This window comes from Acinonyx jubatus, chromosome F2 (genome assembly GCF_027475565.1).
Source record: "Acinonyx jubatus isolate Ajub_Pintada_27869175 chromosome F2, VMU_Ajub_asm_v1.0, whole genome shotgun sequence".
Classification (NCBI taxonomy): domain Eukaryota; kingdom Metazoa; phylum Chordata; class Mammalia; order Carnivora; family Felidae; genus Acinonyx; species Acinonyx jubatus.
Window position 1 is genome coordinate 7,723,507 of NC_069394.1, and position 27,043 is coordinate 7,750,549.

General features: G+C 52.7%; 1 protein-coding gene across 10 annotated transcripts in view; it reads left to right on the top strand.

Moving 5' to 3' along the window:
• Positions 1–27,043, top strand: part of ZFAT (zinc finger and AT-hook domain containing) — a 282,959-nt gene that overhangs the window by 135,678 nt on the left and 120,238 nt on the right. For 9 of the 10 annotated variants that reach the window (XR_008292503.1, XM_053208115.1, XM_053208117.1 and 6 more), the window contains one exon: positions 4,193–4,444. Coding sequence is in view for 9 of the 10 variants with exons in the window: in XM_053208115.1 (XP_053064090.1) it covers positions 4,193–4,444 (252 nt within the window). In the remaining variant the exon portion in view is untranslated. Of the gene's footprint in view, positions 1–4,192; positions 4,445–25,827; positions 26,018–27,043 lie in introns of those variants that run through there. The other variant, XM_053208116.1, reaches the window with a different exon arrangement.

Below are 27,043 nucleotides of genomic sequence, written 5' to 3' on the forward strand. Positions count from 1 at the left end.
CTCCCAGCTGGTGTTCTCTGCACCACACACACTGGTGCCTTGAACATGCTGAGCACCCTCCCGAGGGGTACGTGACTCAGTGGAAAGATCTGGGCCGGGGAGAAGGAAACCTGGATCCTGGCTCCGAGCTCAGCAGCAGGCTGTGGAAAATGTGCTGAGTGCCTCGAACCTTTGAGCCCCTCATTTCTTTTCCTATTGAGGAAATTACATTTGCTACATCCATCTCTTAAGGTTTTTATGAGGATGAAATGAGATAATAACTGGGAAAGTGCCTCGCACACTTGAGTGATGTACAAATAAAGGGCTCACGTTATTAGATTTTTAGTAGCGTGGAGCTGTTTTTTTTCATGGTGCCCATGTTGTCTTCTGATTGAATTAAAAAACCCTTGGCAGAGGCTTCCTGTCCCTTGCTCGTTTTGGCCTTGGATCTTCTGACTGTGAGGAAGCTGTCCCCCAACTGCAGCTTTGGAACAGGGTTGAAATGATGCATGCTGGCTCACCCCTTTCTTCCTTTGGGAAACTGTGGACACAGGAAATGGCCTTCTGTCATCAAACAACTGATGGACGTGTATTTACTTATTCGGTGGCTGTGACATCTCCAGCTCTGTCTGCGATCCTGTGGGCCCTGGGGATTCAACCTTGGGATGTGTGACAGAGGTGGGGAGAAAGGGACACATGCAGTCGGAGGCTGTGTCAGTGACTTACATGCTACGTGTGTCTCATACTGTCAGCGTGAGACCAGCTGGGGCGGCCTCGTGGAGGAGGCTCTGAGGGTTTGAATTGGGGCCTGGGGTGCAGGAGGTGGGCACAGGCAGGGGGCGAAGTGCGGGTATAAGAAAAGAGACTGGGCTTACCTGTGCAGATTTCGTGAGGTCTAGAACATTGCCGAGCAGCAGGGAGAGAGCACAGCTCTGTGTGTGTGTGTGTGTGTGTGTGTGTGTGTTGAGCCTTGTGAGAAAGGACCTAGAAAGCCAGGTCTGAGTGTTGTAAACAATGGAAAGTTCCAGAGCAAGGGCACAGCAGTGAGACAAGGGGTGGAGGTGGAGGAGGGCGGGAGCAGGAGGCTGGAGGCCGTGCGAAGGGATCTAGGTGACAGGGAATGGAGAGGGGGTTCCGTGGGCAGATGTCTTTGGGACAGATCACAGAGACACCGGACAGAGGGACCCACGGAGGAGGAAGGGGACGGAAAGGAAGCCCGTGCCGAGGTCTGGACCGCGGCGTTCTAGGACCTCGCTTGCCCGGGGCCCGGGTTCTCAGCACTTCTGCGGGGCGTCCGTGGTTGCCCCGGTTCCCAGTGCTCTTCAGTTATTCCAAGTTCACTTATGAATATTTCATTTTTTGCTAACTAATTGGTCTTGAGCATCTGCATTATGGATGTGGCAAGATGTAAGATGAGTTTTGTCACCGTCGTGTTAGAGGTTTTCCAAGGCTCTCAGGGCTGATTTTGTGTCTCTCCCTTGACAGCCAGATTATGCACCGCTCACCAGTTTAATTCACTGGGATTTATCAGTGCCTGCCGGCCCTGCGGGATACCAGGTTAGGTGTTGGGGGGCAACGGGCAGTCAGGACCAGGGCCATGAGTCCCCTGTGCACAGACCGCGGCAGGCAGAGCCCCGCACCCCGTGGCACTGTGGCACGTGTTCCGGCTTGTCTCCGAGGAGGGAAGGTAGGGTGCCCTGCCGCTGTGAGCGTGGTGAACCCCGGGTGAGGGGCACGGTTGTCCACAAGACTGCTGGCCCCAGCCGTAAGTTTGGGGGTCCCCGGGACCAGCTAGCTACGAATCCGGGGGACCCCAAGGGCTCTCTCAGCTTCCGTGGTTTGTTGGAATGACTCACAGAACTCAGGAAAGCAGCATACCACGATTACCATTTTCTATAAAATGTGTATGAGTCAGAACCAGCCAAAGGGAGAGATGCAGGGGCCGAGTCTGGGGTTGGAGGGTTTGAGGTGTGGACCTTTTGGTCACCCTCCTCCCCCTGTGGAGTCCTGGATGCCTTGCCTTCTTCCGGCTGTCTTACATGACAGGACCCAAGAACTTCCAGCCAGGGATGCTCACCCCAGCCTTCGGTGTCCAAAGGTTTTATGGGGGGCTTGGTGACCCACTGCCTACGTGGCTGGCCGTTGGTCCCATGCTCGTCCTGTAGGTTCAGACGAAGACGTTTGTTCTCTGGTTCCTCCAGAGGTCAGGGCCGGTCTGACTTGTCACAGGGCCCGTCATAAATCACGTTGTTAGACCAGGCATACAGGCACCCCTGTCGGGCAGGACCTCCTGAGGGCCTGGAGGTCCCCCCCAGTAGCCAGGGGCAGAGGCCAGACATCTTGTCTACATGGCTGCGTCCTCATAGGGCATTTCAGAGAGGAGCATCAGGCCGTCTGCATGGCAGGGTCCAGGGTCCCTCTTCGGTGTTGCGCCCGGGCCACAGGCGTCCGTAACTGTCACGAGACACGTTTCTGCAGCTCAGCCGACGTGACAGGCGGTGCGTGTTTCATAGCCTCCCCGCCAGTCCTTCTCTGCTGTTCCTTGCCGCTTCGGTACCTTGCACAAGATCATGCCATGGTGACGGAAAACAAGGAGAGCTGTTCTCATGACGGTGAGGTAAACAGTTCTGTCCTTACTGTGTACATTCCTTCCCTCGCCGCCCCCTCCGGCCTCCCATACACGTCGGCTGGGCCTTGTGTCTACACAGCTGTTCTGCTCGGTAAAACCTGGTGTGGGCCACAGGATCGAAGCGTCCTGTGCCCTCGTTCGTGCCACCTGGTCTCTGCCTTTGCCTGCCTGTTGTAAAGTGCTCCCTCCCCGGCCCCCCGTCTCCAACACGCCCCGGACAGAGCGGGAAGGCAGGGATTGTATGCCTCACTGTGGCTCCGGCCGACGAGGGCTCCGCTGTGGCTCTCGGTTGGCGCCGACCCAGCCCGGCCCTGCAGCTCCACAGAAGCCCTGCCCCTGCAAGGGCTCCCCCCGCAGCTCTTCCCCCGTTCCAGTGCTCCGTCTCCTTGAGTTCTTGGGGACCCCGCGTCGGAGCAGCCTCCTCTGTCCAGGGCCCACGTTGTCAAGCCACTCGCTGGTTCCTGGCAGGTTCTGCCCCAGAACCGTCCTGCCCTCCTCTCCCCTGTGGTCTCCCTGCCTGACTTGGGAGCACCGCAGCCCATTTCACGGGTCCTCACGGGGGTGGCCGAGGGCGGGTGGGTGACACTTTCCTGTGCAGGGCGGTAGCCTTGGAGAGAGCAGGAGGGGCCCCGAAGACCTCACTGCTTCGTACGTGACCATTTTCCCAGGGTGGGTGCTGGAGCCTAGGACCCCTCCCCTCCTCCGCTGCTCAGAGTCAGAGAGGATGGCACCCTGCAGGCACCTGGCCCTGGGGCGCCGGCCACACTGTGCTGGCTTCCTGCTTGGTGTCTCTCAGGGTACCTGTCACGTGACATCACCTGAGCCCGCGCCCCTCCACCTTCACACGAGCAACAGCAGGATGCTCCCCGACCCCGCTCGCCAGTCTCACTTCCTACCCGCATTCTGGAGGTGACTGCCTTAAACACGAGCACCAATTAACCAGAGTTACAAGTTGACAAATGATTTGAAGCTTGCTCCAGAGCGGCTCTGAGCATGCCATCCAACTCGCTAGGTCGCCTGGAAACTTGAAGCATGTTGCTCTTGTCTTTAGTCCTGTAATTGGTAGATTGAGATTGTAATTCTTTTTTCCCTATTTTATCAGAACAATTTGGCTGTAATAATTATGACGCCTTGAAATAATCTGAATAGTTGTGCAGCTCATTATGAGCATGAAAGGCTAAGCGGCCTTTGAGAATCCTTTGCAAAGAAGTCCTTAAGCACTTTTCCGAGAACTGGGTATAAATGGACCTGCTGCTTGCTTCACTAGGAGTCTGATTTGTGAACCGGGGGGGCTGCCGGTCACAGTTCAAAATCGTCCCCACTTTACGGAGGAAGCCTGTGCCAAGGTTTGATCGCATAGTATTTTTAAAGGAGAGTATTAGAAAACTGGTTGTACGTTGGCATGTGGATGCAAAACTGTGAGCACTAAAGGTACGTCTGCAGCTGTTAATTTCTGGAACGGCTTCAGACTTTCTGTTTTTCATAAAACCTGAAACTGAACACATTTCCACATTTGGAAGTTGAGTGCGTGCCGTGCACTGTCGCCTCCTGTGACTCCGTTGTGCCCTCTTGTTTCCTTGGTAGAGTTTTCGGTCATGAAGAGGAAGAGAGGCAGGCCGAAGGGGTCCACAAAGAAGCCCAGCGGCGAGGAGGAGCTGGCAGAGAGCGTCGTCAGTCTGCAGGAGGGCAGTCCGCCGGCCCCGGAGGAGGGGAGCAGCCTGGCTCCGGGCAGCCTGGAGTGTGGCCAGTGCCGTCGAAAGTTCTCTAACCCACGCCAGCTGAGGAAGCACGTCTGCATCATCGTGCTGAACTGGGGTGAGGAGGACGGAGACGCAGGTACGTTGCCCAAGGGCCGGACGCGCCAGTTTCTCGCGAAGACGTGTAACTGCGGACATCCGTTTGCCCTGGGTCAGTTACTGCATGGAGATCGAGCGCTTTTATACGCGGCCTGCCTATCTGGAAAAGTCTGTGTCTGGGAACCAATGACTGTTACTGTCGGTGACGTGTCCGGTAGGCGGTGCCCACGGAGTGCGAGTCACGGGGGCACGTCCACGGGAGCTCTGGGCTCTGCAGAGAGGGTAAAACACAGCGTCCCCTCGGTGAGCTTGCGTCCTGGGTAGGACAGCAGGGTTGTGCATCACGAGATGTTAACAGGGAACGTAGCCTTGGAGGGGAGGCGGCCTTCTGACGGGGGGGTCAGGAGGGAGCCTGGAGTCATGGTGTGTGTGGCATTGGCATTAATGGAGGGAGGTGTGGGCAGAAGTGCAGACGTTAGGGTGCTCGGGGCCCCTGTGAGGCACCTGCTGAGCCAGCAGTGGCTGGGGGGCTAGGTTGTGGCAGGCATTCTGGAAGAAAGGAAAGAACACTGGTGCTTCCTCCACTGATGTTCCTGGCTAAGCTTCATCTGAAGTAACTTGCTTTTTAAAAAATAGTTGTTTAATTTTGAGAGCGAGGGGGGGATGTGAGGGAGGGGCAGCGAGAGAGGGAGATAGAGTTCCGAAGCCCGGTGTGGGGCTCCAACTCGTGCCGTGAGACCATGACCTGAGCTGAAGTTGGGCGCTTCGCTGACTTCGCGCCTGAAGTAACTTCTAAAAGAGGCTGAAGGAGGTTCAGTGAAGGTGGGCAAGGAGTGCTGTCTCTGCGGTGGGGCAGGTCTCGGGGGCGACCCTGTGGGAGGAATGAACTAGCAGGACTGCACTGGAGAGGGGAGGGCCTCTGCTGTGGGCCCTGCTCTTGTCTGGTTCTTGTACCGCTTGTCAAGTCTTCAGACTTTGCCCAAGACTTTGAGTTCTTACTGTGTTTTGTACTGTGCTAAGCTTGTTACATGGGAGTAACCAGTTCTGGTTAAAACATAGGCTTTGGAATATGGCAGCCAGGGTTTGAATCCCAGCTCCTCCAGGCCTTAATAACTTCCTTCTGCCTCAGTTTCCGTATCTGTAAAATGGGAATAAAACACAGCACTATCTCATATGGTTGCTTTGAGGATTGAATAAGGCAGGACTTTTAAAGTGCTCAGAAAAGTACCTGCCTTTGAAAAGCGCTCAGCAAACATTAGCTATAACTTATTCATAGCAGTATGGGAGCAGTACTGTTGTCTTCCTTCCTGTTGTGTATGTAAGGATAGCTAGACTGGGCAATCAGGTGTTTGTCCAGGGTTCTTTAGTTAGCAAGGGAGCCTAGCCTCTGAACCTCAGTCCTCAAGTCCCTTTACGGTAAACACCTCCCAACCGGGAAGCAAGACCCTAGCGCAGATTGGGGGCATAACTGAGTAACTGAGTAACTGATATTTACCAGACATCTAGGTTGGTGGCCAAGGCTCATTGCCAACATCTGCGCAAACTGTAGAAAATATAAAACGTTCTTTCCTTTGAAGAACGGCTCTCGAGGTGACTTTCTAGGCTGCATGGGCTAATGCAAATAATGGACTAGCACTCAAACAGGATAGGCCACTGGGAAGACACCTGTCCCGAAGCGGAGGGCACGTCATTGCTGTGGGAGGCACGTAGGCCGGGAGTGCTGTGGTTTCAGAGCCATTGGCCTCCTGTTTCAGAGCCTGATGCCCTTTTGGCAAATAAAGATACTTCTAGAACTGAGATGGTTGAGGGAGGAAGGATTAGAATGCACCTCCCTGCCCATAAAGTGCTGATTTCTGGTGCATTTGTCAACCACTGGCCCTGGGTTATGGGTTGTCCCCCCCCCCGGCCCCCACCCCCTGCACACCCCCACTCTCTTTTTCTCACACAAATAGTTAATGGTGGTTGCATGTTGTTTATTTGTTCATTAAGTTTTTTACTTTATTTATGTATTTATTTATTTATGTATTTATGTATGTATGTATGTATGTATTTATTTATTTATTTATTTATTTTAACGTTTATTTATTTTTGAGACAGAGAGAGACAGAGCATGAACGGGGGAGGGACAGAGAGAGAGGGAGACACAGAATCGGAAGCAGGCTCCAGGCTCTGGGCCATCAGCCCAGAGCCCGACACGGGGCTCGAACTCATGGACCGTGAGATCGTGACCTGAGCTGAAGTCGAACGCTTAACCGACTGAGCCACCCAGGCGCCCCTAAGTTTTTTACTTTAATCCCTGTATAGTGTTCCTAGTTTCAGGCACACAGTGTAGTGATTCAGCACATCCACACGTCACCCGGTGCTCATCACAAGTGCAGCCCTCAATGGCATCCCCCCAGCCGCCTCCCCTCGGGTAGCCATCGGTGTGTTCTCTGTAGTTAAGAGTCTGTTTCTTGGTTTGTTTCTCTCTTTTTTTCCTTTGCTTGTTTTGTTTCTTAAATTTCACCTAAGAGTGAAATCAGATGGTATTTGTCTTTCTCTGACTTATTTCACTTAGTGTTATACCCTCTAGCTCCATCCATGTCATTGCAAAGGGCAAGATTTCATTCTCTTTATGGTTGACTGATATTCCATTGCACATACACGTATGTGTCCATGCATGCACACGCACACACACACACACACACACACACACACACACCACACCAGCTCTTGATCCAGTCACCAGTTGATGGACGCTTGGGCTGCTTCTGTAGTTTGACTATTGTGGAAATGCTGCTATAAACGTAGGGGGGCATGTGTCCCTTTGAATTAGTGGTTTTGTATTGTTTGGGTAAATACCCAGCAGTGTGATTCCTGCATCACAGGGTAGTTCTGTCTGTAACTTTTTGAGGACCCTCCATACCGTTTTCCAGAGGGGCCGCACCAGTTTGCGTTCCCCGTGGCCCTTGCCTCTTAATGAGTGGGGCCGGCTGTAGCGTTAAGAGAGCCCTATGTGTACCTGCCCGAGTCCCGAGAATTTGAATCTTTGGGGTCATTCAGTGCTGTCTTCTTGAGGACCTGTTTTGTTTTTGTGCCTTCACATGATTTATCCCGCCAGCCTCCTCCTGAGAGACCCCTGGGCTTTCTGTGCGATTACGGCCGGAACTCAGGGTTCTCCTTTGCAAAACCTTCCTGCTGCTGCTTCCTTCAGATGTCAGACCTGGATCTAAGTTGGATGCAGCCTGAGGAGTTCAGTCGGGTCTGTGGATTGTCTGCATTGCCCTCAGGGTTTTCTTCCTAAAACAAAGTTTTTCAGTGTCTCCCCTTCAGAGTCAAGTGCCAAGTCGTCTCCTGGGCATTGAAGGCCCTTAAGATCTTTCCAAAAAGATCTTTCCAAAAAGATCTTTCCATGGAACTCTACAGCATTGTTTTTCTGTGTCGTATTGTTGTCAGCTGAGCAAATTTAGGGTCGTTGCCAGTCTTTCGCTGTTGTAAATATTGCTTTCATAAATACTTCTGTGTGCAGGCGTATATGTATGTACGTGCGTGCATATGTGCCTGGGCACACATGTATTTGTGGACTTATGTTGTTACTTTCATAGGATAAATTCCTACAAGTGTAATTGCTGGGTCAGGATGTATATTACATGTTGCCGAATTCCCCCTCCCCACCAAAAGCTCACACCAATTCAGGTTCCAGAAGTGTCTCACAGTACCTATCTTGTTTTTCTTTTTAAATACCTGAAATAATGCAGAAAGTCCTAAGAGGAAAGTAACAATAATCCAGAATTTCACTGCCTAGGTGTATTGACTACTATACCGTGTAAGAAAGAGAAGGAAGATCCTTCTCCGTTCTGTGTACACACATGTTTTTTAGAAATGGGGTCATGTATCATGTTCTGTGATTTCTTTTTTTACTCACCAATATAGCCGATAACATTTTTCATGTTAATATTTTTTTGTTTAACAAGCTGTTTCGTAGCACTTTCTGGATACTCCGTGTTTACTGCTGCTAGCTCCCGTAATTCTCATAGCAACCTAAAGAAGTAGGCATTATTGTTACTCTCATTTTATAGGAGAGGATACTGAGGCACAGAGAGGTTCAGGAGTTTGCTTAGATCACACAGCCTGTATGTGGTGGGTCTGGGTTCTGAACCCACCGCGGTGTGGCAGCTGTGCTATGCTTCCTGACCAAACTACTCAGTAAATGCGGATTTTTGTCATTTTTAAAGGACACCCAGCATTTCATCGTATGTGTGGGCCATATATTTTCCTTCATCGGTTTCCAGTTGATTGACATCCAAGATTGCTTTTCATTTTTCTCCCTGATTACAAAAAAGAAAACCACTACTCAGGGCGTCTGAGTCAGTGAAGTGTCCAGCTCTTTTTTTTTTTTTTTAATGTTTGTTTATTTATTCTGAGAGCGAGTGCTCATGGGGAAGGGGCAGAGAGAGAGGGAGAGAGAGAGTCCCAAGCAGGCTCCGTGCTGTCAGCTCACAGCTCGACACAGGGCTTGAGCTTAAGACCTGAGATCAAGACCTGAGCCAAAATCAGGAGGTGGACGCTTAGCTGAGGGAGCCACCCAGGTGCCCCAGGCATCTGACTGATTCTCGATCTCAGCCCAAATCTTGATCTCAGGGTTGTGAGTTCAGGCCCTGCACTGAACTCTGCACCAGGCTTGAAGCCTACTTAAACAATAACAATGACAATCCACAGGTGAGTGGTCTTGAGCATGCATATTAATTTTATTATTTGCACTTATGCTATTATTATCTTAGACGGATACCAGTAATGTAATTGCTCGGCTAATAAGGGTATAGTTTACCTTTTGACACATACGCCTGTTGCCAAGCCGCCCCGTAGACAGCATCTGTCAGTTACTTCCCGGACACATATGTGCCGAGGGTATTTTCCACGTTTATCATTGTCTTGTCGTTTGTAGCCTTGCTTTGTTTTCTTTCGCACTTTGCTGGAGTTTTAAATGTCTGTATTGTCACTACATGTTCCTTTTAAATTTCTTGCCCCTTTCTTCATGGCTTAGAACACTTACCTCTACCCCCAAATAATAAAAAACGTGCTCCTATGTAGTTCTCTGTTATTTTTGTACGGTTGTATTGGTTACCTGTGTCTTTGATCCATCTGGAAATTGTATTTTTGTAAAAAGTTTAAGACAGTTATATATTTGATCACTAAACATGGGCAAAAGAATTCTGCTTAATAAATGCAGTTTGGTAGATAAGCTATTTCACATCAAAGGGTCCACAGAGGAAATAATAAGGGTCCGGTGCAACGTCTAAGAAATACTTTAAAAGAGTAAAACTTCGTAATTTGAAAATACTTGCGCATTTATAGGAAGTTGCCAAGATTGTCTAGAGAAGTCTTGTGCCCTTGACCCTGTTTCCCCTAAGGATTGTGTAGAGGTTCACGCATGACGTCAGAATGGGGACGTGGACAGTGAGATGACGTGTGTGGGTAGTTCTGTGTCACGTGTCACAGGGGTAGACATGTCAACCCACCCCCACCCCGGGCAACCACAGGTCTGTCCTCCAGCTCTGTAGTTTGGTCATTTGAGGATCTTCTATCAGTTGAATCACATGGTATGTGACTGTTTAAGATTGGCTTGGAAAACCCCCTTTCCAGCCTCACTTTCATAATTTTATAGGTGAGGAAGTTGAGTCCAGAAGTGATGATGATCGGGCGGAGCCCCACGCCTCGTCCGAGGTAGGGTTGGGGTGCCATCCCACACCTCCTGACCCTCACCCGTTGGCCAGCCTGCTGTGCCACGGCCGTGTCTTGAAACCCGTCTCATTTCCACTCCATGGAGGCAGATTTTATTCATTTCAGTGTACCTTTGTGAGCTTTATCTCTAACCTTATAAGAAATGAAGGCTCCACCCTGCGAGGTTCATGTTTATCTTCTGCTCTGTAATTAGTTCAGCCATGTCTCCTACAATGGCAGACTTGAGCAGTCCTTTCTAATAAGATTATCAGCGGCCTCCAGTAATAGCCGTAGAGAAACTGGAGTCGTGTTCCATTGATTTGAATGACCTAAAAGCACTTTAAGTTAACAAATACCAAACGGAAAGGTAGAAGTTCTGGGAGTCTTTCCCTTTCTGGCCCCTGTCGGAGCCGCTGAAATATGCAGAAATGACCTTCTGCCCAACTGGCTTGTGGCTGCCGTCCATGTGTCCATGTGACTGCTCCGGATCCTAGTTTGCCAAGCACAACGTTACAATTTGGAAAATTCTTGCATAATTGTTTTAATACACGGTCTGCAAAGAGCAGATTAGTGACATTTCAAACAGTTGACCTTGACTCTTTAGCTTGCTAAAACAATTACAAGAAAACAAAACAAGCCCTTCCCTTCCCTGAACCACAGCAAGTTAAAATAATACTTTTGATGTGTATTCAACGTCTGTTTATTTTATTCTGCATTTGAATGGTAAAAGAAACCAGGAAAAGAGATTTTTTTTTTTAATGCCATTATGTGGAGCAGCTGGTGTTTTTGAAAAATAGTTTGCGGCCTACAGAAATCAGTATGTCAACTTTGTAAAAGTTGACTTCTGGACCTGTCTTAGCTTGTTATTTCTGGGGTCATTTTCTGCAAGGAGAGTTGCAGAAATGGGCTCTTAACTCTTGTTAAATCTGTCCTCGAGAAGACAAGGCATTTATTTTAAGATATTCCCTAAGATGCCCCTGTAATCTTCATGGAGACTTTTTTGTAACAATGTTTCAAGTGCCTTCTACTGCGTTGGTGTTAGCAAAAGGGCTGACTCCCTAATGGCTGCTCTGACTGAAAACGGTTTTGGGTGAGTTGTGTTTGAAACTTTGCAGGTGGCAAGGCGGAGCAGCGTCCGTCTCTCGAATGGAACATTTTTCTCCGTGGAAAGCTGAGTAATGGTAACGGCTGGTTCCTCTTGCTGCCTGTAAACCCTGGTTTCACCCGTGCACCGATCAGGTGACTGGAAGCCTGGAGGTCCTGTCTCCAGGCACACCCAGCCTTCGGCCTGCTGGGAAGTGTGGGCTCGCGGTGACACCTTGTGCTCCCAGCTCCCCTGCTTCTCTCCAGCTGCTCCTGCCCCGCCTGCTCGGTGAGCTCCTGTTCCTCCTCTCATCACGTCACCCCCCCACTCCGTCGCTGTCCCCGAGTCTGTCCATCCGCGGAGGCCAGGCCACACCCTTACAACAGGCCTCTCCCAAACTGCAGTGGCTTAAGGGAAGCAAGCTCGCGTTCTCCTTCGGACTCCATACCTGCTGCCGGTCCTCAGGGGCTCTGCTCGCTCGGGGTCCTGGACGGAGAGAGCGGCCCCCCGCCCCGAACGTGGCTGGTCACTGTGCAGGAGGGGAGGAGAGCCCTGCGCGGTTTCGTGTCAGCCTCGAAGTGACACCCGTCATTTCTGCCCGTGCATTTCGTTGGCCAGAGCTGATGTCGTGGCCCCACCGACTTCAGGGGGCCAGAAAGTGCCTGGGGTGGGGGAGAGCCGGAGGTGTTTGATGAGTGTCACTGGTGACTGCTGCATGGCTCCCATCCACTTCCTTGGACTCACCCCCCAGCTGTGCTCTGTGACCTGCAGACGCCCTCCTTGCCCCCACCTGTCCTGGGCTCCAGATCCGTTTGGGTGACCCACAGGCGGCTTGAGCTGTGGGCTTGTTTGGTGCTGAGCTCACTGACTAGCTCCTTATAAATGGTCCCCCCATATTCTGACTTGGTGACTGGCCCCACCATCCAGATGTCACCTCTCACATTAGTCATTTATCATGGTCAGTTGACTTTTCCTGTGAGATATTTCTCCAATCCTCCTCTCTATCCGGCTGACGTTCGTGTGGATCAGGCCCCATCATTCCCTCCACAGACTCTTTGATGGCTCTGGTCTGTGCCCTACTCCCATCCACGCTCTGTGTCGACCAGTGATTTGCATACATGTCCCTGATAAATATTCATTTTTTACCAATAAATTGCATTTTTAAAATTTAAAAACCAACTACAGCATCCTTACTGTAGGCCCACCACTGTACTGAGTGTCTTAGAAGTATTAATTGATTTCCTCTTCATTAAAAACCCCATGAGGTACTTACTGATTTTGTCCCCGTTTCACAGATTCGGAAACTGAGACAAGCACCCTCTCCAGTGTTACCCCGTAGTAAGTGGTGGGCCTGGGATGGGAGCCCAGGCATTTTGCTCAAATCCCCATTTGCTGTAAGAACATGTTTATGTTTGTTGTAAAACACACGTAAAATATAAAATTCGCAAGGATGCAGTAAGAAAGGGAAAGAGGAGTTCTCCCATGTTCTCCCCAGATTTCAGTGGATTGTTTTAGACACGCCCTGGGTGCGTGCACTCTGGCTCTCCCTGCCACTGGGGCCAAGTGCACGCTGCTCGCATCTGTCCCCCGAGGACCGGCTAGCTCTCCCTGCTGCTGTTCAGACAGTCCGAGCTCCTCCTGAGCCTGCTGGGTTGTTTCTGCACAGCCTGACAGCTGCCCCCCCGCCGCCCCGACCCCCTCCCATGTTGCCCGTGTATGACTCTGTAACAGACTTCTGGTGGTGCCAGTACCCTACACGCTTGTCTCTTGTACGTTGTTCCCTTTGCCCGTGGAATGGCCCCCTCCCCTCCGCCTTCTGAGTAGCCACACTCGCCTCTGGCCCCAGGCGCTTGCCCATCCCTCTGCCTTTGCACACCCATCCCTTCTCTGGGATGCCAGGGCCGTCTGGTGTTCGTGTGCCAGCAGGTGCCCACCCTCCTGCAGCTCCTGGCCTCACTGCTGTCTCAGGCTGGCTCAGCATGCCCGTCCTTGTCCTCAGCCTCTGCCTCCCGGCAGCCCAGGCTGTTCACCCCGTGCCATGCGTGTCTCCTCGTGTTAGGAGTGTCGTATGTGTGTTTGTATCCCCACGTGCTGATAGCTGAGCAGACAGGATCTCGTGCTGTCCCAGGGCCTGGTGCCCTGCACATGGCATAGAGTCACTCATCACTGTCCTTTCTTTGCCAAAATCTAGAGCCAAAGTCTGCTCCTTTATGGATTTGGCATAAGGAAGACCGTGTTGCGTACGTCGTGTGGGTATGTCATTTCGTCACTCTGTCTCCAGTGTTCAGAACAGTGCTTGGTACACACGAAGTGCTCAGTAAATGCACGGATCCTTTAGAGCACAAACAGGAACTACAAAGTCTCTAATGAGCGGGAAACTCAAAGTTAGTTTTTCTAACTTCTATGTCCATTTCTACGTGGTGTGGGCCAGGTGACCTGGATCGGCCCCAGTACGTGCTACTGGCTGCCTGGCCAGCGCACCTGCTAATGGTCATTTCTGGACTCTGTGTTCTTTACGCTTTGGGTTTCATCTCTCATTTTTCTTGCCTGTATTTGATGGTTGCCTGGGAAAGTTACCTCTCACTTGCTGGTGCTTCCCAGTCTTCTGAACTAGAAACCTGAGTTGCGCTTAATTCCTCCTCTGATCTCACCCCAGACTGCACTGTTATTGAGCCTTGCTGGCTTTTGTGCGCCCCCCCTTCCCCCCCCCCACCCCCCCGAGCCACCCTGGGGCCCCCAGTCTCTTTCCTGACCTTCCTCCCTCTCCCAGGTCTACCTTCCTCTTTGTCTTTCTTTTTTCTTTTTTCTTTTCTTTTCTTTTTTCTTTTTTCTTTCTTTCTTTCTTTCTTTCTTTCTTTCTTTCTTTCTTTCTTTCTTTCTTAACAGGAGAAGTGTGCCGTTTAAGTTACTCATCGTTATCTTATTATTAACAAAATAAGGCACTGTGTTTACAGTCATGAAACAAGAAACAGTCTGGAGAAAAGTTGGGCTTGAGGGAAGGTGGGGAGGGTGCGGGAAGAAGATGGGGGGCAGGCACAGACTCAAATCTGCCCCTGTGGGGTTTGGGGTTCCCTTCCCACCCTGATCCAAGTACTGTTCTGGATCTTCGGAGTCAGGTGCCAGTGGGACCTCCCAGGTACTGTCAGCCACAGCCTTTGGATCGGTGGCTCCACATCTCCACTGGCCCCCTAACCCCGCCCCTCCACAGAGCAGTGTCCAGCCCAAAGGTGACCTGTTGCTTTCTTGTTGAGCATCCCTCTGTGGCCTCCCTGTCCCTGCAAGGACGGGTCTCCCCCTGCCCTGAGACTAGATGCTGCATCTGGGCCACTGCTCTGCACACTTGTGCCTACTTGTCTCCTGGCTCCTTTGGTGCAGGCACCGTTTTCTTCTTAGGGAGCCCCCTCCACCCCCTGAGCCCGCCAGCTCTCTCTCTTCAGGGCCAGCAGCTGGTAAACAGCTGCCCAGTGAAAATACCTGAGCATGACCTTCATTACTCTGGTAGCTTCTGGTAGCTTTTAAATGAAGTTCAGATGGGTGATAACAGGGTAGGTGATCAGACTGCTTTAGGGGAGGAAGAAAGCATGAGACCTATAGCTGGGAGCCCATGGGGAGCTCTGTCGGGCCCCAGCAATGAGTGTGAATCAGGCTGGGAAATTTTTACATGCTCGCAGAATTTCCAGAGGCGAGCTAGTCCAGAGCTTCCACGGGTCAGTAGCAGACACACCCAGGTCAGCGGGCCCGTGATGCTCACTGGCCCCGGCTGGGCTCCACTGAGGTGCCTCGTCTTGCCGCGCCCAGCCGCTGCCAGGGCCCTGAGCATCTGTTCTAATCCTCCTGCTGGACGCCAGGGTAGGGCAACCATCTCACTGCAGATGAAGAAAAAGAGGCTTTGCCACCTGGAGGGAGTTGTCCAAGGCCAGCTGATGATTACCTGAATCCCTTAGACTTCTGACCTCAAGCTCTGGTCATGTGGATCAAGCTATCTTCTGGGATGCTGGCCCTCTGACTCGCCACCCTGCCCTGGCCCAGAGTCACCTGAATTCAGACCTCTGGTCCTGTGGGAATGAAGTCTCCAGGTGTGAGACACAAGTAGGGCTGATGCCAGGTACCCCGCAATCCCTCCTCCTGACTTGCTGTGTCTCTCGGGCAAACCAGGGGTGCTCAGTGCCTTTTCTTGCAGTGGGAGGAGAGAGCAGAGGAGGAACACACAATCCCACTTAAGTGGGATGTTATGCCGGGACTTTTGAAGGGAGGCGTTCTTGTTCAGCATCTTGGCGGCCTCCTGGGGCCGTGCTGGCTGTGAATGACTGTGCTGGGGAAGCCGATTCTCCTGTGTCAGGGCCAAGGGCACAGCCCACTGTATCTTGATGTGTGAAGTTCGGTGGGCTGCCCGCTGCGTCCTGGCGTGGAGGGACTTGAGAGGGTGTGATGGAGGTCGTGGCACCTGGGCTTTCCTGCTACTTAATGCTTTTTCCCAAGACAAGGAGCTGTTGTGCCTTGTGACCCCGTATGAACAGGAGCTCGGTCTCTGCCAGGAAAACCCCCGATGGCTGAGAAGTCCTGGGATGGGTGGCCAGACTTACTGCTGGGCCTGGTGCTTCTGGCTAAAGCAGGGGGCTGGGCCTGGTGCTTCTGGCTAAAGCAGAGGCAGGGCAGGGCAGGACCACATGTCTGTGGCGTACATCCTGGAGGGCTTCCTGAGGAGGGGGCCATGAGCTCCATGTCTGAGGATGACCTGGCGTTTATGTGTGCGGAGAGGAGGTGAGACAGGCATTTCCTTTCCTGTGGCTCCAGCACAAGCCTGCAGGTGCGGTAACATAGCGGGAACCGGGGTCACGGGGAAGACAGAGGCCTCCTGCCCTTCCTGTGCTGCTTCTCACGGCTGTCACTGCACGGGGCCGCTGCTGGAAGCAGGCGCCTGCCTGGCTTTCCTCCGGAGCCAGACAGCCGGGAAGATGCGAGAAAGCCTGAGGGGAAGAACAGAAGTGAGAGTGATGCGTATTCAGCAGGTCCGATGGAATTGTCGTGGGCTAATAAGTTCCTTAAACTGCTGTCTTAGCAGCGTGGAGCGAATTGGTGGCAGAGTCCCAGAATATAATCCCTTATCAGTCTGCTGTTCTGACGACTGTTCTGAGCTTTTTATTAATGTGGCTGATAACACTTACTCTCTGGGGTGTTCTGAGATTTAATTAGTTCTTGGGCAATTTAGAACAGGTACTTTGGAATATTAGTGCGGTGTTAATTATACATGAGTGCCTATGAGCTAATTTCTTCAAATGTGTGATTGCAAGCACGCTTAACTCTTCATCTGCTCTTTGCCAAGTCAACCTGCCTGGTGTGAGTGTTACCACACGCAGGGGGCGCTGTGACGGTTGTTGCCGGTGATGCGATGGCGAGAGAACAGCGTTCGCGCAGGAAAGTTGCTCAGAGTTCGGTGGTGCGGGCGGAGAACCAGACCGGCACTTGGAGGTACGCATGAGGAGCAGCCACCGAGGTCACACGGGGTCTGGAGGGAGCTCAGAGGAGTCAGTGGGAGAGGGTGTGGGGGAGTCCCGATGAGGGTCTACAGTATCCGAATTCAGCAGTGGCCGTGGGAGTGGCAAGAAGGGGACAGAGTCCAGAGCTCCGGCGGAAATGGGATTCCCAGGGCCCGGTAGAGGTTGGACGGGGCGAGAGGCAAGAGGGAGTGAGTGGCAGTGGCCTGGGTCTTGGCTTGGGTGCTAGGGTGGAGGACGGGCCCTGCCAACCTGAGAACCCCAGGGAGAAGCAGGTTTGGGGGAGAGAGGACAGGTTTCTCGTGGTCACCCGTTGAGTCTGGCAGACGGTGGGTGTCCAAGGGGATGTTATCTACCTGGCCGTGGAGCCGGCAGGAGGGCTGGGCTGGAGCCCTAGCCCTGGGGCCATCAGCCTATGAGGGCACAAGTAGACGGTCATCAGGGGACTGGGCGGAAGTTCCTGAGGAAGGCCACTTCTAAGGGAGAGGAGGACGGGTCAGCGATGATAGGTGAGGCAGGGAGACGAAATGAGATGAAGCTGGGTTAGAGGCCATTGTTCTTGGGTCTGAGGAGTGTGGCTCATGCCGACATGAAGGTGGCATGGGGCCAGAAAGAGGAGCCATCTAGGGTGACTGAAAGGATCTCTGCGGGGAGCTGGTGGGACATGGCCAGGAAGCAGGTGCCACACTTGAATTGGCAACCTGAGGGTTTAGTAAAGGGATTCCCCATCAAAGTGTGGTCATGGGGGAGACTGTGGATAGCTCGGTAATGGGGTGCTGTTTATGCCCCAGGTATGGAGACAGAGGGGGAGAGTGGCCCCTGAACTCCAAGGCCAGTCTGTGGCCGAGGAAGCAACCTCAGACAAGCTGGTGACCAGGAGGGAGCCCAGATCTCCTGCCATTGCCTCCTCCATTGGCCAAACCCAGCGGGAAGCCAGAGGGCATGGACCCCCTGGGTGAAAGACAGAGGGTGGGCCTGGAGGGGCAAATGGGAACTTTCTAGAACATGGGGACACTGGAGTTTTGCCCATTACCCTTCTTTTTTTTAAGTTTGTTTTTGAGATAGTGAATGGGGGAAGGGACAGAGAGAGGGAGAGAGAGAGAGAGGCAGAGAGAGAATCCCAAGCAGGCTCTGCACAGAGCTTGATGAGATCTCACGAACTATGAGGTCATGACTTGAGCCGAAATCAAGAGTTGGACACTAAACCGACTGAGCCACCTAGGCACCCCGCTCATTACTCTTAAAATGGGACCCATGCTGGGTGTCTGCTCCCTGCCTTAGGTTTGTAGTCAGAGCGCCCCCCTGCGTGCGAGGGCACCAGGCCCTGCCGTGGGGGGGTGGGTCTCAGCACTGTGGGCGTGCACACCCTTCTGGGAACATCTGCTTCCACATTAGTTTTCGCATTCCACCTTGCACTGTGCCATAGCCCTTTTAAACACCGTCTTTTCAAAAGGAAATGAAATATAAAGAATTATGCCAATGTGCTGGGGTTGAAGAGCTATAAGGCACAGATGTCAGGAAATTAGAAGTTATAGTTCCCGGAACGTCAGTGACTCGACAGGGCACACTGGGCCGGGGGGGGGGGGGGCAGGTGAGGCACGCTCCCGCTGCAGCTCTCTTGTGTTAGCACAGACCCAACGGAATGACGGGGACTGGGCGTCCCGGCCCCAGACCGGGGGTGGGTACGCACGGGCACCAGCCCCACGGCAGCACGCGCGGCCCGAGGGATGGCTGTGCGTGCTTCACTGTGCAGCCTTTCCCTTGCTTGAACAGTGATTCGCTTTGCATGCACAGACCGTAAATTTAGAGAGCTCCCGACAGAGTGTCGCTCACGCCCCGTGCCCTCCGCCCTGGCCACTCACGGCCAACGACCATCGTCGAAGTGGTACTTGGCACAGCCCTTCTGCGTGCGTCCTCATCCGCTCATTTTCAAGGTGTTTTCAGGGCCCTGCAGAGGTGCCAGTGCCTCAGGGTGGACGGGTGGGGGCGCTGGTGTGGGAGGTGGCGAGGGGGACCCCACCCATTTCAGCCAGAGAAATCACGCCCCTTTGCTGACTGTTTACGTTGAAATTGCTTAAATAATTCACCTGACAGTGGTCCTGCTGCTCGACACCCTTGATGAGCACCTTCCTGCTGCAGTGAGAGTCATGCTGGGATTCAGACAGTGAATGTCTCCACAGCGTGGTGTGAATTTGATGGACAGGGGCCCCTCAACTGAGGGCCTCATGTTCTGGAAGAGCACGGTCATTAGAGCCTTGGAGCAAAAAGCGAAACACAAAAAGATTGGCTACAGGGGCACACGGTGCATACGGTAGTCGAGTTACAGGTGCTCGTTAAGTTAATGCTCAGGAAAGCGCTTTGCACACTGTAAAGTACCATGCGGAAGATGAGGTGGTCTTATCTAAGTACCGGTGTAGTTTCTCTGTCTCTCCAGATTGTTGACCGGAGGAAAACTACCAGACAGACACAGACCACCGTGGGATGTTTCCGTCCGAGCCCCAGTGCTGCGGATGGGGTCAATGCTGACCTTTCCTCCTGCGGCCTGGCTGGCCTCCCCCCAAGACCCGCTGGGGTTTGATGGGAGCCAGTGCAGTCTGCCTTTTACAAAAGCACCTCGGGCAGATTTCAGCTACCGATCTCACTAAAATTACATCCTGTTTTCTGTTAGATCAAGTGTGTTTTCTGAAACAGCTCGGTGAAGATATTTTAGACATCTTGTGCAATTTGAAGATAAAATACGACCTTACGGTGAATCGTGTAATTAACACCTGTGTACAAAGCAGGCCGTTTGGAAGGTGGTTCACCTTAAAAGCAGCGTCAGGAAGCTTGGGGTGTAACCTGGGTACTTCCTTCCCCCAGCCCCCAGTCAGTGTCTTTATTTCCCACACTGGATGCTATTTATTAAGAGACATCGATTTTCCAGCCATTCCTTGTCAGGCACCCTGCAGAGGCCCAGGGGGTGAGCTGGGCATTCTCTGAAACAAGGGTGAGTAAACGATCCCAGATTACCCCTTGGTGTCAGGCTGGGCGCCCTGCTGGCAGGTGGGCTTCCCTGAGTGTCTCTGTCTCAGAAGAGCCACTGTTAGTGCCTCGTTTGCTGTCAGAGACTTCAGTCTGTCTCAGTGCAGGGGAGACAGACCTTTACCTGCGCGAGCAGTGCTGAAACTCTTGCCTTCCTTGCTTACCAAGAATGGCCTTTTCCCAACGAGGAGCTTGGCTGCAGAGCGGAGGAGCTGGGCATGCCCCCCACGAGCTGGGATGGGATCTTCGATGCCGGGCCCTGGGTGCAGAGGCTGGCCCGGCAGCCTGTTGTGCTAGGGTCTCCAGCTGTGCAGCTGACTGTGCCGTGTGCCTTAGTGTGGCCGGCAGATTGGCGGGGGGCGTGGGACGTGATGGGGAGCACAAGGCCTCTGAAGCGCTGATGGGGACTCGACCGAGGGCACACTGAGCAAGTGCCAGCCTTTATTTCCCCCCTTAGCCTTCCGCACAGATGGGCCAGGCCCCCATTAGAGGGAAATGGGCTGGGGGGAAAGAGGTTGTTTAAGGGCGGTGTTCGGGTGCCGTGGTCCGTGAGCGCCTGTAAGCCAAGCACTTTCCCCAAGGAGAGAGCAGAGAGAGGGCCAGGCCCGTGTGTCCTCATGGCCATCTGAAGACAACATTGGCCACCATGGGGCCTGGCTGTTTGGTTGGTTTCTGTCCATGTGCTCTATCAGGGGCAGGAGAGGGCAGGGAGAAGGCCTCACTCTGTTGCGGACAGACTCAGGGATGATAATTGGGTTTGCCTCCTAATGGGGGAGGGTCTCTTGGTCCTGTCACCTCTCCCCCTCACTGAGCCTTGTCTTTTTTATTTTTTAATTCTTTTTAATGTTTTTTTTTTTTTTTTTTTTTTAATTTTTGAGACAGAGAGAGACAGAGCATGAGCAGGGGAGGGACAGAGAGAGGAGGAGGCACAGAATCCAAAGCAGGCTCCAGGCTCTGAGCCGTCAGCACAGAGCCCGATGCGGGGCTCGAACTCACGGACTGCGAGATCATGACCTGAGCTGAAGTCGGACGCTCAACCGACTGAGCCAGCCAGGCACCCCGAGCCTTGTCTTTATAATGGGCTTAGGGACCCAGCAGCTTCATGAGGGGCCGAGGACCAAAGACAGTGATGACAGTGTAGCATGCTGAGGGCGGGGGTGCTGGCCAGTGTTGGCTCACCTGTCGAGTGGGTGAGCCTCGGAGCTCTGTGTGGGTGGGAACGGGCCTGGTTCTTCTCGGGTCCCTGGAGCCTGGCACAGGGCCAGGCCCCCAAGGGGCCCTCTGTTGTTCTCTGCTTAACAAATGGCCGACTCTGCTGCCTTGTGAAGCGTGAGGCCCTGCCCTCTCTCCACTTTATCGAGTCCCTGCAGCGTGTCAAGCACTGATAGGCTTCCTGCACAATGGGCTAAACCCTGCCGTGCTCATTGCGCTTAGATCCCTGGGGAGGGGTGGGCAGACAAGCAAATAAATGAGCCGTGTCACAGTGACCGTCCTCACTGGTAGGAAATGGTTGTGTGAGTTGTGTTTGTTAGATCAGAACTAGCTCACTAGACTCCACGCTGTGGACCTGCCCAGCTCCCGCGTGCCTGATTGCCTTCTAGCTTACTCTGTGATATACCTATTTGTCAAGTCTTCAACATCCTGAATGTCCCCACTAGCCGTAAACTCCAGGAGGCAGGGGTCTTTCTCTGTTCCGTACACACAGTGTCCCAAATGCCTAGGACAGCGCGCGGCTCTCCATAATTATCCATGGAGTGAACTGTTGGCTCGTAAAGAACAAATACATTCTGTAGTCCTTTGATAATTCCAAGGAACTACTTATTTCTTTTGCGCATAAGTGATGTTTTGTTTAAGAAGCACAGACACGGAGAAAATCTGGAAACAGGAGGAGAACGAGAAGAAGTCAGCTTACAAAGAGAATGTTTTATTAAGTGGTAGAAAATTATTGTTGAACTTGCTATTAGAGATAGAAATTCTGTTTTCAGAAGAGCAGTGTTTGACATGAATACTTAACCAGAGTGAGGAGAGAGTAACTAGGAAGCAGGCAGAGAAACTGAAGAGACAGGCTTTGAAGTCAGGCCGAGGTTGACTTGACCCTCCCAAGTCCACAGCCAGGTGGAGTCCTGAAAATAAAAGTGAACGTGTCCATGGAGCCTGGTGGTTTAATTTGCCTCGGCTTCCAGAAATGCTGGGTCTGGAGCGAGTGTCTCCATGTTTGTGCCTGAAGGAAGGACAGTGCTGGGAGACTGGGTGGCGAATGTGGGCTGAGAGCCGGGACTTCTCAGGGAAGTTTCCTCGTGAGGTCTTGGAGCTCTCTCCTCTCTCGACTCCCAGAGGACCCGTGATGTCGGCCGTAGGCCCCGCCTATGATTTTACCGCCAGAGACTGGGAACCAGGACCCGCCCCCCCCCCCCCCCCCGCCCCCGCCATGCTGCACAAATGCTACACGTCACATCCAGAAACAACAGGAGACTGGATGGAGGGAGACTTGAGAAGCAGGTGGCAGGGGAGGAAGTGGGGAGACCCTCAGACGTGCCTAGTGCCACTTTCCACAGATAAAAGGTGAGCACCTACTGTGTGCCAGAGCTGTGGCTGGGAATGAAAACTAGGTGGTAGTGCCGGCCATGATAGAGCCGGGCCGGGGGCTGAAAGACGCATGGCTTCCGGGGACGCCACAGACAACCCAGGATTTCTCCATGTAGACGTCTGTGTTCGTCGCCCGGAATCTCTGGGTAGCGTCCAGGGTTGTGGCCTGTGTCTGCCGGTCTTTATTCAGCCTACCGGCTTGCCCCTCTCATGCATGATGTTTTACCTGGAGTTATTTGCTCCTCCCTGAATGCACATGCTGCTTTTTCTGTGGGAGCCTTGTTCTTTCCATAGTGCTCCAGTGCCCAAGGGATCATGTCACATCATCCCCAAGAATCATTCCCAAGGCTGCTGAGGACAGTGCTCACTGTGTGGTGCCCGAGTGCATGGGAAAAGAATCTTTGGAAGCTCTCGAGAATGGAATGTAGCTGAATGGGCTGTGGTTCCATGTTGGGTGAGGCCACAGAGAATTGATGAAGGATGTACATTTGGGGAAGTCTTCAATGGGGAGTATCTTAGCATCTGTTCCCCCAGATGCAGCCTTGGCTGTGGACAGTTTATGGGATGGTGATCCCAGGCAGCAGAAGTGAGGGAGTGGGGAGGTGCCATAGGGACGGAAGAGAGCCAAGGGTTTGTTGTTGGGCTCACTCCTTCAGTCAGTGAAACCTCGGCTCTTCTAGAATCTTGAAGCTTCAGATGGCTTCCAGAATTGTCCACCCAAGTCAGGAGCCCAGAGTGGTCATGTGTTGGCTCCCATCCCTCATTGGTTGAGGGTTGTCCTCCGCCATATTGAACCGTCTTCACTTCTGGGCTGCAGGGGCTCACCTAGGACGCCAAAGGACACCCTGTGCAGCAGAGGTGGGATGCTGGAAGACCAGGTAAGTGTGAGCTGCCCTCTGTAGCTGCTGCCAGAGTCGGGTGTGGGCCAAGGGGACACAGCGAGAGCCCCACTGGCATTTCAGTCAAGGAACCAGAACTCGCACAAAGCACAAACTGGTCTCTGGTGTCCGTCCAAGAGGGAGGACGGTGCATAGTGTTCCGTCACCCACTGTCTTACTCATATTTTTCTTTCACTGCCCCATATTGCTCATTCCTCCACCCCCTTTTCTCCCTGGGGCCTCCTTTCCACAGCCATGCTCCTCAAGGAGAGGCTCTATCTCCCTGGGAGGGGCTTCGAATTTAGAGATGCAAACGTTGCCTAGTCTGATTTCCCAGGTGTTGCAGACTCTTCCCCACAGTGTGACAAATGGTATCTGAAGCTTCCTTGAAAACCGTCATCGGAAATGCATCACCAAAAACCACCCTTTCCATGTTGGACAGCTCTGACTGCTGGAAATTTCTCTCTTCTGCTGAAATCTGTTGCTGACTTGTACCCACTGGTTCTCGCCTGGCTTTTTGGAGCACAGCCGTGCAGGTCTCCTTTGTCCCCTAGGGTAGGCCCTTTCTCTGCTACAGGCCTATGTCAGGCTCATAAAATAAGGAGGCACGGACCCATCCTGCAGGAGAGTCGCAGCACAGTGAGGCATCTGAATAGAAAAACGCAAAGCAGTATGGGAAGTCCAGCCATTGCTGTAGTGGTATGTTGGTTATGTGTGTGCATGTGTGTGCCTTTCAGTTTGCCATTCGGACAAGCAGAGGATGTGGCGTGGGGGTGTTGTGTGTTACCTGTGTGCAAGGTACAGAGGGGTATTTGGTCAACTTGTCACCCAGTATTGTAGCCCAAAGGGGTGAGCAGTAAGTACTCGTGGGTGTGTATTTGAGTCATGGCCTTGAGGGTTCAGGGGAGAGAAGATTTATGGCAGATCTTGGAGTGCTTTATCTAGTACTTTCTCCTAGTGCAGACGGGAGGGAAGCCATGGAAGGGTTTGAAGGGGGGGCAGTGACAGGGACAGATGTGAATTTTGAAGCGATTCACTCTGGGATCAGGAAGGAGAATGGTTTGGAGGTGTGTCAGTCAAGATGACTTTTAGCAGAGGCACCAACTGAAGACGTGTTTGAGGATGAGGATGGCTGTTCATTGGGGTAAAGAGGCATCTGGGGACCAGTGGTTCCAGGGTGGGCTCAGCCGCCATCACAGTCTCAGGGGCCGTGTTTCCCTTTGAGATCCTCGAGGCATCGACCCGTCTTTCGCTTGCTCTCCTGTAGTTCCTGGGTGTTTACTTCTGTTCCAAGCAGTGCACACGGCAATGCCTGGCCGAAGAAGAGGGACGTTTCTTTCTTCTTAGGGAAGAAAGCTGCTCCCAGAAGCCCCCTGGCAGCCTCTCCCCCAGACCCCCTTCGCCACACTGAGGTCCTGTAGCCCCAGCGGCCGGGTGGCTGTCCCCGGAGCGGGAGGGGCACTGCCCTTGAGGCAGGCATGGGCACCGGGGGTGGGTCTGGTGGCCAGAGCGAGGGCACTGATGGGGGAGGTGAGATTCTTACCCTTTCCCCTCCTCCCCCTGGGCCAACCCAGGCTCTTCCAGATCCTTATGTGCTTCGTCCACCATCCTCATGGTGCTCAGCTCTGCAGTGCGTTCCAACATAGGATGCCGACAGCAGAGTCAGGATCTAGCTTATCCGAGGCACAGCCAGGAGCTCCCTTCTGCTTGTGTGGGCTAACACTGTGTGCGTACTTTTGGTTTTTTAAGTTGATTCGTGCTGTTAACCCGGGTTCTGCTTATGGTAGGCTCAAATTCACAGGGTGCTGCTCTTGTTGTTGTCGTACGTGAACATATCTCTTCCTGCTGTGTCGCTCGTGAATTGAATTGTATCCCTTGGTGAGTCTGTTTATAAAGTGAAGCATGATTTTAAATGCAAACAGTCCCTTGGTAAGTCGTTCTTGCCTCTTCATAGCATCCAGTATATTCTCCTGTTGCTTATGCACACGTGTCACCCATGTGACTGTGACGCAGGCAACTTTAGGCTCTCTGAAATGTTTTTAATACAGCCACTAAAAAATGATCTAAAAACATTCCCGTCAGGCCTGATGCAGGTCAGACGTCACAGGATGTAAGCACTGGCAGTGACTTCGCAGGTCACTCGTTTTGCCCTGTTTCTTCTGCTCCTCAGGGGTCGTCTTGCTCTTCAAGGGGTGGACCTGTATGATGGTCCTTGACTTCTCCCCTTTGGCCTTGGAGAGTAATGCACAGTCTGTGTGATTCACGATCTCATCTGCTGGTTTTTCTCTTCACTTCAATGTTAACAGGCTTAGTACGCTAATTACGTGACTAAGGACCTGCTCCAGTCCATTAAATTCCCTAAGACTGCTTCCACCAGGTTGAAACATGTTCCAAGTACTTGGTCTATGGGCACAAACGTAAGTGTTTGTCTTGATCAGTCTGCCCCATTAGCCACGTTTTTTTCCTGGCGTCATCTTGGGAGCGCTTTCCTCCCCCCAGCAGCCTTCCCCAAGAGTTTGTGTCTCCACATTGTATCTTGTCCCGTTGGTTGGTACATTTATGTGCAGGTCTGGCTGTCGGCCGACCTGCATCGTGGGAAGCAGGGACGTACGGAGCTGCCTCAGGCCGTCTCCCCTTTGGTTTCTCCCGTTTTCTCCAGCTTCTGCCTTATCACTGCACGGTTCCGACCTCACCTGCGTGATGCCCCATGCCAGCGCTTTCTGGGGCCCTACTGTCCGTCCGCCTGTGCGTCTGTCCTGCAGCCATGCACCCGCCCCGCGTGTGTCTCTGCCAAAGGGCTGTGTTCCTTCCACTTGTCATGACGTCCCGAAGAAGGGATTCTCGGGCAGGTTAGTTCAGGTCTGTGTGTGATTCCAAGACCGAAAACTCCTTCCCCTTCCTTCCTGTATCTCCTCTGGAATCCGGAAACGCATGCATTCAAGCGATCACGCGTCCTTTTATTCCTCACTTTGGTGTTGAAGTCTTTCTTCCCCCTCAGGCTACTGCCAAGTGTCGCCGTGCGATGTCGGCCGCCGTTCCTTCTGTGGCTGGTGTCTCCGTTCTTCAGTGGGTTTAAGTGTCCTTTCAACCCACCCAGTTCACCCTCCCCAGTGGCGGCAGATGTTTAAAGCACAGATACGGGTTAGCCCTCCTCCCACATAAACTGTCGCTCACCGTTGCCTTCCTCGGTGGCCGGGGGGTGCTGTGGGTGAAATGTGGCTGCAAACGCGTTTCTCTTGGCTCTCCCATTGTCTTAAGATCTTTTAGATTAGGGCCGGCCTTGAAGCATCTAAAGATTTCATGTAAAAAATTGGAATTCCCAGTCTCTTTCTGAACAGCCCAAAGATTTGATGACATTGTCCTAAGACCTGACAGGGTGGCCCCAGCCGCAGCTGGGGCCTGTGCTCCGTCACCCGAGTCCTGCTTGGCGGCTTCCCTTGCCCACACTGCTAGACTGGTATCCGTGGGCACTGGAGTTTCCTGCCCTGCTCTCCCTGAAGGAGGGTCCCAGACCTCTCGGGGGCCTTCGGGCCCTCTGGAACCTAACTTTCACTCCCTCCACTGGTTTTATTTCCACCTCCCTGCTTCTCCATGAAGCTATAGCCACACAGCACGCACGCTAAGCTAATGGTTTCCTGCTTGTCTTTGCTGTCTTTTCTTACAATGAGATGTTGCCATTTAAAAAAAAAATTTTTTTTTAACATTTATTTATTTTTGAGACAGAAAGAGACAGAGCATGAACGGGGGAGGGTCAGAGAAAGAGGGAGACACAGAATCCGAAACAGGCTCCAGGCTCCAAGCTGTCAGCACAGAGCCCGACGCGGGGCTCGAACCCACGGACCGAGAGACGATGACCCGAGCCGAAGTCGGACGCC